Source organism: Electrophorus electricus, chromosome 10 (assembly GCF_013358815.1).
Source record: "Electrophorus electricus isolate fEleEle1 chromosome 10, fEleEle1.pri, whole genome shotgun sequence".
In the NCBI taxonomy this organism is placed as follows: Eukaryota; Metazoa; Chordata; class Actinopteri; order Gymnotiformes; family Gymnotidae; genus Electrophorus; species Electrophorus electricus.
Genome location: NC_049544.1, coordinates 25,309,556 through 25,324,239, shown reverse-complemented (window position 1 = coordinate 25,324,239; position 14,684 = coordinate 25,309,556). Strand labels below are relative to the sequence as shown.

General features: G+C 43.4%; 2 protein-coding genes across 8 annotated transcripts in view; one reads left to right on the top strand and one right to left on the bottom strand.

The window, feature by feature from the left end:
• Positions 1 to 580: 580 nt before the first annotated feature.
• LOC113590149 lies at positions 581 to 12,786 on the top strand. Of its 7 annotated transcripts, none has more exons than XM_027030162.2 (9): positions 581 to 734; positions 1,554 to 1,687; positions 2,601 to 2,636; positions 8,318 to 8,536; positions 8,790 to 9,077; positions 10,044 to 10,328; positions 10,951 to 11,193; positions 11,940 to 12,206; positions 12,357 to 12,786. In XM_027030162.2, the coding sequence occupies exons 1-9, from the start codon at positions 670 to 672 to the stop codon at positions 12,779 to 12,781; spliced, it is 1,962 nt and encodes a 653-aa protein (XP_026885963.2). In that variant the 5' UTR covers positions 581 to 669; the 3' UTR covers positions 12,782 to 12,786. The 7 variants fall into 7 exon arrangements, with proteins under 7 accessions (XP_026885963.2, XP_035387122.1, XP_035387124.1 ...); XM_035531229.1 differs by having other exon boundaries at positions 11,940 to 12,331; positions 12,416 to 12,786; XM_035531231.1 differs by having other exon boundaries at positions 11,940 to 12,362; positions 12,459 to 12,786.
• A 1,763-nt stretch (positions 12,787 to 14,549) lies between these two features.
• Positions 14,550 to 14,684, bottom strand: part of slc17a7b (solute carrier family 17 member 7b) — a 20,498-nt gene continuing 20,363 nt past the window's right edge. The window contains exon 12 of the mRNA XM_035530888.1: positions 14,550 to 14,684. This exon is cut by the window's right edge and continues 329 nt beyond it. The gene's annotated coding sequence lies outside the window, so the exon portion shown is untranslated.

Sequence of the window (14,684 nt, the reverse complement as noted above, 5' to 3'; positions counted from 1 at the left end):
GAGCTGGTGCTGTCCTCCTACAAGAGGACTCACAAGGCCTAGATCACCCTATTTGTTATTTTTCTAGAAGGTTTGTGAAACACCAGCTGGCCTACAGCACTATTGAATGGGAAGCCCTCACACTCCTTCTAGCTTGCCATATTTTGTGATGTACCTTGGTGGTAGTCCAGACCCCATCACCATATACACTAATCTCAATCCACTCGTGTTCTTGCAGAATATGACTAATGCCAATCAGCGCTTAATGTGTTGGTCTCTGATCATCCAAGGGTTTAATATTGACATCAAACATAAAAAGGGTTCAGAAAATGCAGTAGCAGATTCTTTCCAGATGTTGATGGTTTGGGCTTGTTTTGTTGTTTGTGTGCTGGAACCTCCGTACTTATGGGGATGGGTGTTGAGTGAGTGAATGAGTGAGAGAGAGAGAGAGAGAGAGAGAGAGAGAGAGAGAGAGAGAGAGAGAGAGAGAGAGAGAGAGAGAGAGAGAGAGAGAGAGAGAGAGAGAGAGAGAATTTCCTCCCTGTTTGAGACTACTCCCTGTTCCTTGCTGAGTTTCCCAGCCAACTGTGCCAGCTGTTCTTTTCCCAGAAGCAAAAGAGAGAGAAAGGAGACTGTGCATTAGTTTGGAATTGTTTTGCTGTGATTGAACATTTGTATGATCTTTTGTGTATGACCTTGTTTTGCCCCATTTTTGGACTTCGTCTTTGGCTTCCCCCTCCTGCTTTGGTAGCTCTGTATGTATACATATATATAGACTGTGTAAAGAGTGTAAATATTGTTTGTTTGGTATTTTGGTGTTGGACACTGGTGGTAGGGAGTGACTGCCATTTTTGTTGGGTGTGGGTTTTGTCTCTGTTTTTGTGTTAGGGAGTTAGGAAAGTCTGTTGTATGTTTCTTGTGTTGTTCGTGTGTAGTTTTATTTAATTAGTGTGAGTTTTGTTTGTTATTTTGGCTTGGGTCACTCCTGAAGACATTTGCACCAGTATGATTGATTATTTCTGAATCATAACCTCTGTAAAATACACTGAAAAAAACTTTCCATTTGTATTTGTTTGTTTTTGTTGCTGTTCACTTTGTCGCAACTTCCATTATATTAGCCGTTTGTTACAGCCTCACAGCCTAGACGGGGTCGTAACATGGCCTAAACGTTTGGTCTAACCATTGCTCTGAAAGTAGAAAGATTTTTGTGTTCATATTGGTTTGGTTGGTATTATCACTGAACTGAACAGCCTCAGTCATATGACACACCTCCATTTTGAATGCATTTCAGATTTGATCCAGACAATTTAAATGAATCACTACAGCGAGTTTGTGGTGTGAAGGTGAGCAACCTCCCCACACCTCCCTCCAGGAGCAGGTCTCACGTTCACGGTGCTGCATCACACACTTTGTGCAGTAATGTCATATATGTCACGCTCCTTTAAATGACCCAAACTGCATATTTAACATATGTTGGTGTTTTTGTTGTAGTTATTTTGGTGTGGTTTTAAAAAACTGAGGTGTAAGTGAATGTGGGCCACATGAAAGAAAGATTTCTAATCATCATTTCACAGAACTACACTTCTCTACTCTCATATCACTCCACTTCCTCCTGCTCTCGCTCACTCGCGCACAGACGGACTGACAGACGGGTGTCCTTGCGCCGCTGAACTCCTTATTACCAGAAAAATGCTCCTACTACTACCAGGTAATCCCAACACCTTGGGTCTGTCTGACACCTCACTGAATATAGCTCAGTTTCACCACCTCTATACCTCCCTCTCTCTCTCTCTGGTTCTGTGCACCCAGACTGGTCTCTGTCTTGCATGACCTGTTTTTTTTTTTTCAGATATACAGTTGAATGTTTCACAAGATCGCAGGTCTTGAATTAACATCAAATAAAGGTTAGCAGGTCAGTGCAGAGTGTTCAGATTTAGTCTGATGTTGTCAGAATGATTTTGCTCAAAGGGCTGTGTGTGATTGCAGCTGGTTCTGTGGCTTTGTAGGATGCAGATATAGATAGTGCTGGGGTCAGAAAACCCAGTTAAGCCTGAGTCTAGCTAAGCCTGAGCCCAGCTAAGCCTGACCCCAACTGAGCCTGACCCCAGCTAAACCTGAGTCCAGCTAAACTTGAGCCCAGCTAAACCTGACCCCAGCTAAGCCCGACCCCAGTTGCACGTTAAATTGTGAACTAAGATGAGATGAGGTGGTGGCATGTCAGGGTTTTGCCATACATCTTCTACAAGACACATTTGTGAAGTAAGAATTTTGGCTCCAAGAACCAGCTCTCTTTTCTGCAGGAGATCAGCTTCCGTTCTACAAAAGTGTATAATGTTCAGACTCACCCTCGAGTAACATCACATTCTGAATAGATGAGACATATGCAGTAATTACAGTTATTACTCCTTAATACCCTTCACACACAGCTGAAAGAGTCCAGGTGGGTATCTACACTTGTGTGTGTTTATAAATACAAACTAATGTAACCTGCTGTACTGTACTAGGGTGTGTTCTATGGGTAGATAACAAAGCACTTTTGTAAGTCGCTCTGGATAAGAGCATCTGCCAAATGCCGTAAATGTAAAAATGTAAACTAATATATGTTCTTTATTTATTAACAGTGTTCTTGGCGTTTACAAGAGCAAACGAACTAAAAGGTATGTACATGCAAATATGCACACACATACGTGTACATGCACAGTCTCCAGGTCTAGTCTGACAACAAGAATGAAAGTTAATCTCTTATCTGACAAACAATTTAATTCTTCGATTTCTCCAGTTTAAGTTTGTTATCTCCTGTCAACCAACCATTATTTTATTTTGTTTGTTATTTCTGTACAGCTCTTTCTGTACAATTACACCTCCTCCATATATATTTGGTTCTATGATGAAATTCAACAAATATTGATAAAAATGCTTTTTACATCAATTCAAATCTAAATCAATTCAAATATGAATTTTAAAACAGGAGCTTTCACAAAGCTTCACACAAATCAACTCAGCAATCATGGTGAAATTATTCATAGAGAAACTGCTGACACTGAAAACAAGGTTCCTGATCTGGTCATTTCCAACATGGCCCCGCTCGCTCGCTCGCTCGCTCGCTCTCTCGCTCGCTCTCTCTCTCTCTCTCTCTCTCTCTCTCTCTCTCTCTCTCTCTCTCTCTCGCTCTCGCTCTCTCTCGCTCTCTCTTTCTCTCTGATTGCCATGTGAGAAGCATAGCTTGCATCCGATTAACATTTTCATTAATATTAATATTTAATGTCTAACAGCTTCAGATACCCTAAAGGAGTTTCTGTAAAACTAGCCAAAACAATGTCAGAAATGTTAGAAATCAGGTAATAAAGTTATAGAAGTTTCAACATATCATCTTATGGCTGAACACTGTTATAGATCGTCCATCACATTTATGGATCAATTGGTGGTTGTTGCTACTTGTCACTTTTGTTACTTTTATTGTCTAAGCAAATTTAAACTAAAATATAGACAACAGCAGCACACAAGACGTCCAGTGTTCTCTCACCAACACAGGCTCCACACAGACTGGACATCACAAACACATAATCCAACACACACACTCACTCACACATAATGCAACACACACACGATCACTCACACATATTCCAGCACACACACTCACTCACACATAATCCAGCACACACATGATCACTCACACATAATCCAACACACACACGATCACTCACACATAATCCAGCACACACACTCACTCACACATAATCCAACACACACACTCACTCACACATAATCCAACACACACACTCACACATAATCCAACACACACACTCACTCACACATAATCCAACACACACACGATCACTCACACATAATCCAACACACACACTCAATCACACATAATCCAACACACACACGATCACTCACACATAATCCAGCACACACACTCACTCACACATAATCCAACACACACACTCACTCACACATAATCCAACACACACATAATCACTCACACATAATCCAACACACACATGATCACTCACACATAAAACAACACACACACACTCACTCACACATAAGACAACATACACACACTCACTCATACATAACACAACACACACACGATCACTCACACATAATCCAACACACACACTCACTCACACATAATCCAACACACACATGATCACTCACACATAAAACAACACACACACTCACTCACACATAATCCAACACACACACACACTCACTCACACATAAACCAACACACATACGATCACTCACACATAAGCCAACACACACACACTCACTCACACATAAGACAACACACACACACTCACTCACACATAAGACAACACACACACACTCACTCACACATAAGACAACACACACACACTCACTCACACATAAGACAACACACACACACTCACTCACACATAAGACAACACACACACACTCACTCACACATAAGCCCATTTAAAGCTTTATCAGTTTCTAAAGTCTCTGAAGCTGCTTTGGAAAAGGCACTAGAATTCCTGTCACCTAGCAACAGATGTAAAAAGAAAAGCAGCAAGACATATAGCATTTTGGTACCTACCTGTACTCTGCCAGTAGAGGGCACTTCAACAAATGTTCAAGTAGTCCACCCTTGCTGAGAACTGCAAATTGGCATGCAGTCGTGAGAACACTGATACCGCAACAAGTCAGTGGACTAGAGAAAGTGCAGAACAGTATGAGTATGAAATAGCAGAATTACAGTACAATATGACTTTTATAATACTGGTAAATAAGTGTATAAAAATAACATGGAGTCTGCTGCCTTGATCAGATAAAAACACGCACCTTGCGAAAGTTGGACAGTTGTAGTTAAAGTTGCTGTAATGAACTTTAAAGATCTTGTTAAATGTCCCTGGACAGCCAGCAGAGCAGTCCAGACGGACATTTCAATGCCACACTCCCTGTCCAGAAGATTCTTTCCTGCCTACCTGTGGACAGGTGCAGAGGACTGTCTTCCCAAAGAGACGTTTCCTTCCACAGAGAGTCTGTTTTAATTCAGCTGGCAGGGCACAGTGAGAACACAAGGCTGTGGGCTTGATTCGCAGGTACCACATAAATGTGTTAGTCACAATGCTTCCAAATGTGGAAACTAAACCAATTAAATTCATTCATTACTGTAGACCCAGAAGCACGCACACACACACACACACACACACACACACACGCGCACGCACGTGTACGTGTGAGTGCAAAGCAGCATGTTTATTTATACATAAACGAATAGCACAGATGGTAAGTAAGCTGAACTGAAATGGCTCCAGTGTGATGCGGGGGCTTCTCAGGCTGTGTCTCAGGTATGCTACCACCATTCTTTCTGTGCCTCTCCTCCATGCTGGAGAGAGCCAATCACGATCTTCCCTGAATGAGCTTCACTTGCCCATCATTAGGGGCGGAGCTTCCACCCCATGCAGGTGGGACAGGCAGTGATATATAGATGATACAGTAGTCAAAGCAAGTGTCAGAACCTCCTCCCTGACCTCATGTTCTTTTAACAGCATGGAAGCTGATGCAACACTTGGCAAAAAAGCTGACAAAAAGTGAAAATCAACACAGCTACTGGTCTTTGGCTACAAACTCCACTCTAATGAGAGTCAGAACAGAGCTGACAAACATGCAAACCACCATATAGAGAACTCATGCAAACCACCACATAGAGAACTCATGCAAACCACCATATAGAGAACTCATGCAAACCACCACATAGAGAACTCATGCAAACCACCACATAGAGAACTCATGCAAACCACAATATAGAGAACTCATGCAAACCACCATATAGAGAACTCATGCAAACCACAATATAGAGAACTCATGCAAACCACCACATAGAGAACTCATGCAAACCACCATATAGAGAACTCATGCAAACCACCATATAGAGAACTCACGCAAGCCACCACATAGAGAACTCATGCAAACCACCACATAGAGAACTCACGCAAGCCACCACATAGAGAACTCATGCAAACCACCACATAGAGAACTCATGCAAACCACCATATAGAGAACTCACGCAAGCCACCACATAGAGAACTCATGCAAACCACCATATAGAGAACTCATGCAAACCACCACATAGAGAACTCACGCAAGCCACCACATAGAGAACTCATGCAAACCACCATATAGAGAACTCACGCAAGCCACCACATAGAGAACTCACGCAAACCACCACATAGAGAACTCACGCAAGCCACCACATAGAGAACTCATGCAAACCACCACATAGAGAACTCATGCAAACCACCATATAGAGAACTCACGCAAACCACCACATAGAGAACTCACGCAAACCACCACATAGAGAACTCATGCAAACCACCACATAGAGAACTCATGCAAACCACCATATAGAGAACTCACGCAAGCCACCACATAGAGAACTCATGCAAACCACCACATAGAGAACTCACGCAAACCACCATATAGAGAACTCACGCAAGCCACCACATAGAGAACTCATGCAAACCACCATATAGAGAACTCACGCAAGCCACCACATAGAGAACTCATGCAAACCACCACATAGAGAACTCATGCAAACCACCACATAGAGAACTCATGCAAGCCACCACATAGAGAACTCACGCAAGCCACCACATAGAGAACTCATGCAAACCACCACATAGAGAACTCATGCAAACCACCATATAGAGAACTCACGCAAGCCACCACATAGAGAACTCATGCAAACCACCACATAGAGAACTCATGCAAACCACCATATAGAGAACTCACGCAAGCCACCACATAGAGAACTCATGCAAACCACCATATAGAGAACTCATGCAAACCACCACATAGAGAACTCATGCAAACCACCACATAGAGAACTCATGCAAACCACCATATAGAGAACTCACGCAAGCCACCACATAGAGAACTCATGCAAACCACCACATAGAGAACTCACGCAAGCCACCACATAGAGAACTCATGCAAACCACCACATAGAGAACTCATGCAAACCACCATATAGAGAACTCACGCAAGCCACCACATAGAGAACTCACGCAAACCACCACATAGAGAACTCACGCAAGCCACCGCATAGAGAACTCATGCAAACCACCACATAGAGAACTCATGCAAACCACCGTATAGAGAACTCACGCAAACCACCACATAGAGAACTCACGCAAACCACCACATAGAGAACTCATGCAAACCACCACATAGAGAACTCATGCAAACCACCATATAGAGAACTCACGCAAGCCACCACATAGAGAACTCATGCAAACCACCACATAGAGAACTCACGCAAACCACCATATAGAGAACTCACGCAAGCCACCACATAGAGAACTCATGCAAACCACCATATAGAGAACTCACGCAAGCCACCACATAGAGAACTCATGCAAACCACCACATAGAGAACTCATGCAAACCACCACATAGAGAACTCATGCAAGCCACCACATAGAGAACTCACGCAAGCCACCACATAGAGAACTCATGCAAACCACCACATAGAGAACTCATGCAAACCACCATATAGAGAACTCACGCAAGCCACCACATAGAGAACTCATGCAAACCACAATATAGAGAACTCACGCAAGCCACCACATAGAGAACTCATGCAAACCACCATATAGAGAACTCACGCAAACCACCATATAGAGAACTCATGCAAACCACCACATAGAGAACTCATGCAAACCACCATATAGAGAACTCACGCAAGCCACCACATAGAGAACTCATGCAAACCACCATATAGAGAACTCATGCAAACCACCACATAGAGAACTCATGCAAACCACCACATAGAGAACTCTCACAAACTACCATATAGAGAATTCACACAAAACAGGAACTGCACTCCCTGCTCCCAGATCCTAACTCTAATGCTGTGGTTATATACCACATGGACACACTGACACCAGTCATCATAAAAGTCCCATATAAGTAGGGTTTGTAAAACTGTATATTACTAGTAAAGACTGGTGCCATCACAGCCTGTGGACTTGACTAGCACAGCCCTGCTGAGCGTGTGAGGAAACTTCAGATGGTTCACAGCACAACTGCCCACATCCTCACCAGGAAGCCTGAGAGGGGTATTGGGGGTGTTTCTCCCTGCTAAGTTCCTTCCTAAGTTCCTCATCAGCTTCTGTTCTTCACATTTAAGGCCCTTAATGGTGCAGCTCTACATCACAGCCAATGGCCACCACTAACTGTGACACAGTAATATTAGATTACTCACTCACTCACTCACTCACTCACTCACTCACTCTCTCTCTCTCTCTCTCTCTCTCTCTCTCTCTCTCCCTCCCTCCCTCCCTCCCTCCCTCCCTCATCTCAGTTGTCAGTCACCCATACTTCCCCACCTTTTATGTGTCGGATGTCATCACTCTGCTGTGTAAGAATGGCCATGATATTCTCAAGAATGACGTGAAGTGGTTAAAAAATCTCACTGAGTTCAGTAGTACCCCGTCCATCACAGTGATGCTGCGCCAGTCAGTGAGCTACAGCTGTGAAAGTGGAGGGAGGAAAAGTGGAAGTTTCAACATCAACGTGCTGAGTAAGACATCAGTATTTAACATTTCACAATTAACAACATTTCACAAATTCCAAAACAAGCAAACACAATATTCACTGTTACTGTATGAGAGTTAAAGTACACTGGTTCCACTCAGTCTGAGTCATTCATTCAATATCAAACTGGCCCTTCTCTGCTTTTGTCTGTTTTCTTCCCTCTGTTTCTCCCATTTCTCTTGATATGCTCATTTCTGTATTATTGTCTCTCTCTGCCTCTGGCTGTCCCTCACTGACAGACTTGGTGCCCAAAGCACGACTCTCCAATACAGGAAGAAAAGCTGTGATTGGTCGAGGAGATGCAGTTGTTCTGCGACTCCATGTGGAGGACACTCTTACAGACTGGTGGTGCCGCTACACAAAGGACTTCACTGAATACTGGACCAAACCGCAACAGCAGGAGATGAGCAACCATACTGCCTTGATACATGCCTCCATCCAGGGTGAAAACAGCACCAACACCACCTACTGGTGCATGAACACCAAGAGCAAACAGCGCAGTAATGCAGTCACACTCAGAGCTACAGGTACTGTCGCGCAGTCCCAGGCCTGAAGAAGCCATGCTGTGTCTGATAGCTGATATAGCACATCGATATCATGATGCTGTTGGTGGGATTTTTGCATCTTATAAGATATAACAATTCCATAATAACAACAAATGAGACAAATTGCTGAACTTATATGAATATTGTCTGCATTGTCTTTGGTTTAAACAGATGTGTATTATTCCTGTAGTGTGCTCATATACATAAAATTAATTAATTAATTAATTAATTTGTATTAAAAGTATACATTTGTTTAAAAATCGAACCAATTAATTGGTCGACCACTACTTCCAGCAATGTCTTCTGTCATGTGCTCGCTGATAAAACGATGTCCGTTTGATATGTCCAAAATAATAACTTGTAAGGAGTAGTAAGGTGAGCTACATGCATAAAACAGGCCAGAACAAGATAATCAAGCTAACAAAAGAAAATACCAAAACCCAGTGCTTAATGTGTAATGGTAGACGTAACCAGGGGTTAGGTGATAGGGGGGAAAAAGTCCTGAAATGTATAGAAAATGTGCATGTGATGTCAGTTCATGAGCTTCACTGCAGTTATAGCCTCCTTAGTGACATCAGTACATAACCTCTATATTGTCATCATACCCTCTATAGTGACATCAGAGCATAACCTCTATAGTGACATCATAACCTCTATAGTGACATCAGTCTTATCCTCACCCCACACCCATCTTACCCTCACTACAGTCTCACCCCACACCAGTCTCACTCCACACCCGTCTTACCTCACACCAGTCTCACCCCACACCCGGCTCACCCCACACCAGTCTCACCCCACACCAGTCTCACCCCACACCACAGCATCCTCCCTCTCTACTCCCAGGATGCCTAAGAGAAAGACAGAGAGAGAGGACACACTAAACAATGACATAGACAGTATTGTGTCCAACATTGTCTCCCCTCCCAATACTTCCTGTCTCTTTCTCAGGGAGAATTGTAATGCTGCAGGTACCAGAAGGTCCAGTGAGCGAGGGCGAGAATGTCCATCTGCGCTGTGAGGTGTGGGGTGGAGCCCATGTGGATCAGGCTGTGTTTTATCAGAATGGAAAAAAGCTCCCTGCAGGCACTAAGGACACATATGACATCAACAATATCACCATGTCCTCCGATGGTTTATATAAGTGTGACGCCACCTACAGGTTCATCCACATCAGTAAATCTGCGAGTGCCCATCACAGCGTTTACTCGGATGAGCAGGTGCTCCAAATCATAGGTAACAACTACACCTGAATCAACACAATAACACAACTACTACACCTGAATCAAAAAACAACTACACCTGAATCAACACAATAACACAACAACAACTAGACCTGAATCAACACAAGATAACAATTACACCTGAATCAACACAACACCTGGATCAACATAATAACAACACAAAACAACTACACCTGAATCAACAAAACAACAACTACACGTGAATCAACAAAATAACACAATCACAACTACATCTGAACCAACACAATAACAACCACACAACATTAAAATTAAATAAAACAACATTATAAAATCACACAACATTAACAATAAATGCCACACAATAACACCAACAGAAAGGTTTGCAGTGATGTCATTTTTAAAACTCATTCATTAAACATCCAAAATCCAGTTCATAAAGCATTTTACTAAAAGAATACTTCTACTCTTTGCAGAAAATTGATTAATAATTTATTTACTACAAAATGATAATTAATGTATCTTAGTAATGTGCATTTGTATGTGCCTGTCTGTGTGTGTGTGTGTGTGTGTGTGTGTGTGTGTGTGTGTGTCTGTGTGTGTCTGTGTGTGTGTGTGTGTGTGTGTGTGTGTGTGTGTGCACATGCACGTGCTAGCTGGCCCTCCTGTAGCCACCCTGGTTCATGACTCTGGGATACTGAGGTGTAAGTGTCCACAGTGTGACAGTCCTGGTTCCCACCAGTGGTGGTACAGGGTTTCTGGGGGCAGTGCCAGCAAACTGAGTGATACCTCTGCAGACCTCCAATCACGAAAGGAGGGGTTCTACACCTGTAGAGCAGCTTTTGAAAATGGTTTCTCCCGATTCAGCAATGAGGTCCTCTTGCAAGTCACAGCTCCAGGTAGACACACATACACACACACACTTATCTCATCTTACACAAGTCCGATCCAGGTACACACACACACACACACACACACACACACACACACACACATCTCACCTTACACAGATAAGATGAAAGGTAAGAGATCTGAAAGATATAAAAGTGTTTAAAAATTGCTTCAAACTTGATGAAAACATTTTATTAAAAATCTCAAATGTTTTGTCAGGAAAAAAAGCACTTTGTGTAGGTGGGCCTTTTTCTCACAGATATTTACATCATTTATCTGAGGCTTTTGCTTTGACCAAGCAACTTCTGACTGAACACAACTTGAGTAACCTAGAGTTAAGGGTCATGTTCAGGGGCCCAACAGTGGCAACCTGGCAGTGGTGGGACTTGAACTGGCAACCTTCTGATTACTAGTCCAGTACCATCACCACTGATTTCTGACATATACACACAGAGTACCAACCATCACTGGACATACTAACAAATACATTCACTCATACACACACACACACACCAGTGTGACATACATACTGTGGTGTTTTTTGTGGAAGATTAAATGTATTATGATGGCAACAATTTAACATTTTTAGTTTGCTGAGTACAGAACTCAGTGAGTTGATTATTTTGCTGATAGATGTCAGCATATCCAGAGAATGTAACCAGAGAGAACCTCCACATAGACAATGACAAAGGCCTGGAGCATCACGCTGGGTCTCTGTTTCTCTCGATAAATGGTGGTGTCTCTGTCTCTCTAGATTTGGTGGTGATGCTTGTGGTTGTTGCAGTAGTGCTGGCAGTGGCCTTGTGTCTGGTGCTGGCAGTGTGTTATTGGAAGAGAAGAAGAAACACACAGATGTTTGGTGGGAAAAAGGTGAAGGAGCTGGAAGATGGTGCTGATGGCGGATATGAGCTGATTGATGTGGAGAAGGGTGGCAGAAATAAAGGTCAGGGGGAGGCGGAATACGAGCCTCTCAAGGGTCCGCAGACGCAGGTGTACCACACCCTGAAAGGTCAAGGTGAGGGTCAGGGTGGATATGAGCCTCTCAAGGGTCCCCAGACACAGGTTTACCACACGCTGAAAGGTCAAGGTGAGGGTCAGGGTAAGGAACAGGCTGAGGGAGAGTACGACCTTCTCAAGGATCCCCAGGCGCAGGTGTACCACTCTCTGAAAGGTCAAGGTGAGGGTCAAGGTGAGGGTCAAGGTGGATATGAGCCTCTCAAGGGTCCCCAGGCGCAGGTGTACCACTCTCTGAAAGGTCAAGGTGAGGGTCAAGGTGAGGGTCAAGGTGAGGGTCAAGGTGGATATGAGCCTCTCAAGGGTCCCCAGGCGCAGGTGTACCACTCTCTGAAAGGTCAAGGTGAGGGTCAAGGTGGATATGAGCCTCTCAAGGGTCCCCAGACGCAGGTGTACCACACGCTGAAAGGTCAAGGTGAGAGTCAGACTGCCCAGGCTGAGGTACACCACACCCTGCAGGCAGGCCCAGTGAAGGGGCAGGAAGAGGGGGCAGGGCAGGCCGAGGGCGGTTACGAGTGCCTGCCTCTGAAAGAGCCAGATGATGTGGCAGAGAGAGAGAAAAAAGGTGAAGAGGAGGTGTAGGGAGACACGAAGAGCCTGAAAGTGTGAGCAATGAAAGAGAACGAGAGGAAGACAGAGAACAAGTGTGACATACTGAGGATAAAGGAAATCTGTTGGCTTCCTGTGGTTGGATTGAGGCTTTTAGAACCACTGAAGTGGCTTTGTGATCTGATGATATATGATGTTGTGATGATCTGATGATCTGATAATCGTGCTGTTTCTGTAGTTTTGAATGTACATTGTAAAAGATAATTGCGAGACATTTCTGGCTTCTGCCATTATAACGGCTGTTTCAGCATTCATTTACCCTTCAGCAAAATTACTCATCTGTTCATTCATTCATTCATTCATTCATTCATATGTTTGCTTGCACTATTATTATTATTATATTATTTACTTTTAACCTGCCCCCTGATAAATGTCTAAATTGCTTTGTAAGAGATCATTTGTCAAATACTGCAAGTTAATATGCAATGCAAAATGTATTTTGTTTTTTTTTACATGAACTATTGTAGCTTTTCATATACTCAATGTCACTCATGTTGTAGGTTTTATTTTCAACAAAAATAATAAAGGTTAATTGAAGTAAAAACATTCTATTCTGTTTCTTACCACCAGAGGGTGCTGCTACACATTTACAAACTTTGTTACGGTCCACGTCCCAGAACTCAAACCTGTCCTGCATGTCCACGTCCCAGAGCCCAAACTGGAAGTCTTTCTTAGCTGCACACCCAGCACTGATGTGTGGTGTGTGTTGGTTGTAAAACGTACTTGGTCCTGAAAAAGGTGCTAGACAAGTATTACATAATAATGAGTATTTTCCAATCACTTCACCTGCAAAGTCTGTTAGGCTGCTATACCTGCAGTGCTCACTTAGTTATACTTTAAACATTAAATATTAAACATTAACTAGACTCATGAGCAAAGCCAACAAGAAATAGATCGTTTACTAGTAAACTCTCAGGTATTCTGACTGGATGATGGTATACTGGTAGACTCAGTGATATTCTACTGGATCCAGAAATACTTTCAAAAGAGGAAGAGACTTAAAGGAGGAAAGAGAAGTATGAGTTCATAGAAATGAAAAGAGAATGCCACAGCGTAGCTGCACAGTTACAGCACAGAAGGACCTGCAATCCACAGAAGAGAGACTAGTGTGAGCTAAAGCCTGTTATGGGTGGAGGGTGTGACTAGAGGCAGTGGTGATTGGGTGGAATGTGTGACTAGAGGCAGTGGTGATTGGGTGGAATGTGTGACTAGAGGCAGTGGTGACTGGGTGGAGGGTGTGACTAGAGGCAGTGGTGACTGGGTGGAGGGTGTGACTAGAGGCAGTGGTGACTGGATGGAGGGTGTGACTAGAGGCAGTGGTGACTGGGTGGAGGGTGTGACTAGAGGCAGTGGTGACTGGGTGGAGGGTGTGACTAGAGGCAGTGGTGACTGGGTGGAGGGTGTGACTAGAGGCAGTGGTGAATGGGTGGAGGGTGTGACTAGAGGCATTGGTGACTGGATGGAGGGTGTGACTAGAGGCAGTGGTGACTGGATGGAGGGTGTGACTAGAGGCAGTGGTGACTGGGTGGAGGGTGTGACTAGAGGCAGTGGTGACTGGGTGGAGGGTGTGACTAGAGGCAGTGGTGTGAGTTGATCTTAGCTGTTAGGGAGAACATTTCCCCAAAATTCTAGAAGAGTGAGAAATTCAATTTAAAGATGATAAAATGAGATTAGATTAGATTTGTTTACATTATATTACATTAGATTACATTTCATTAGATAAGACTTTACTGATCCTGAAGGTAACTGCAGTGTCACAGTGCTAGACAAATTGCATAAGCGGAGAACAAGAGATGTCATCCAGTACTGTCATACAGATGTTTTATTTCTGGTAACACATCCAGTAGGTTTACACACACACACACACGTATATATT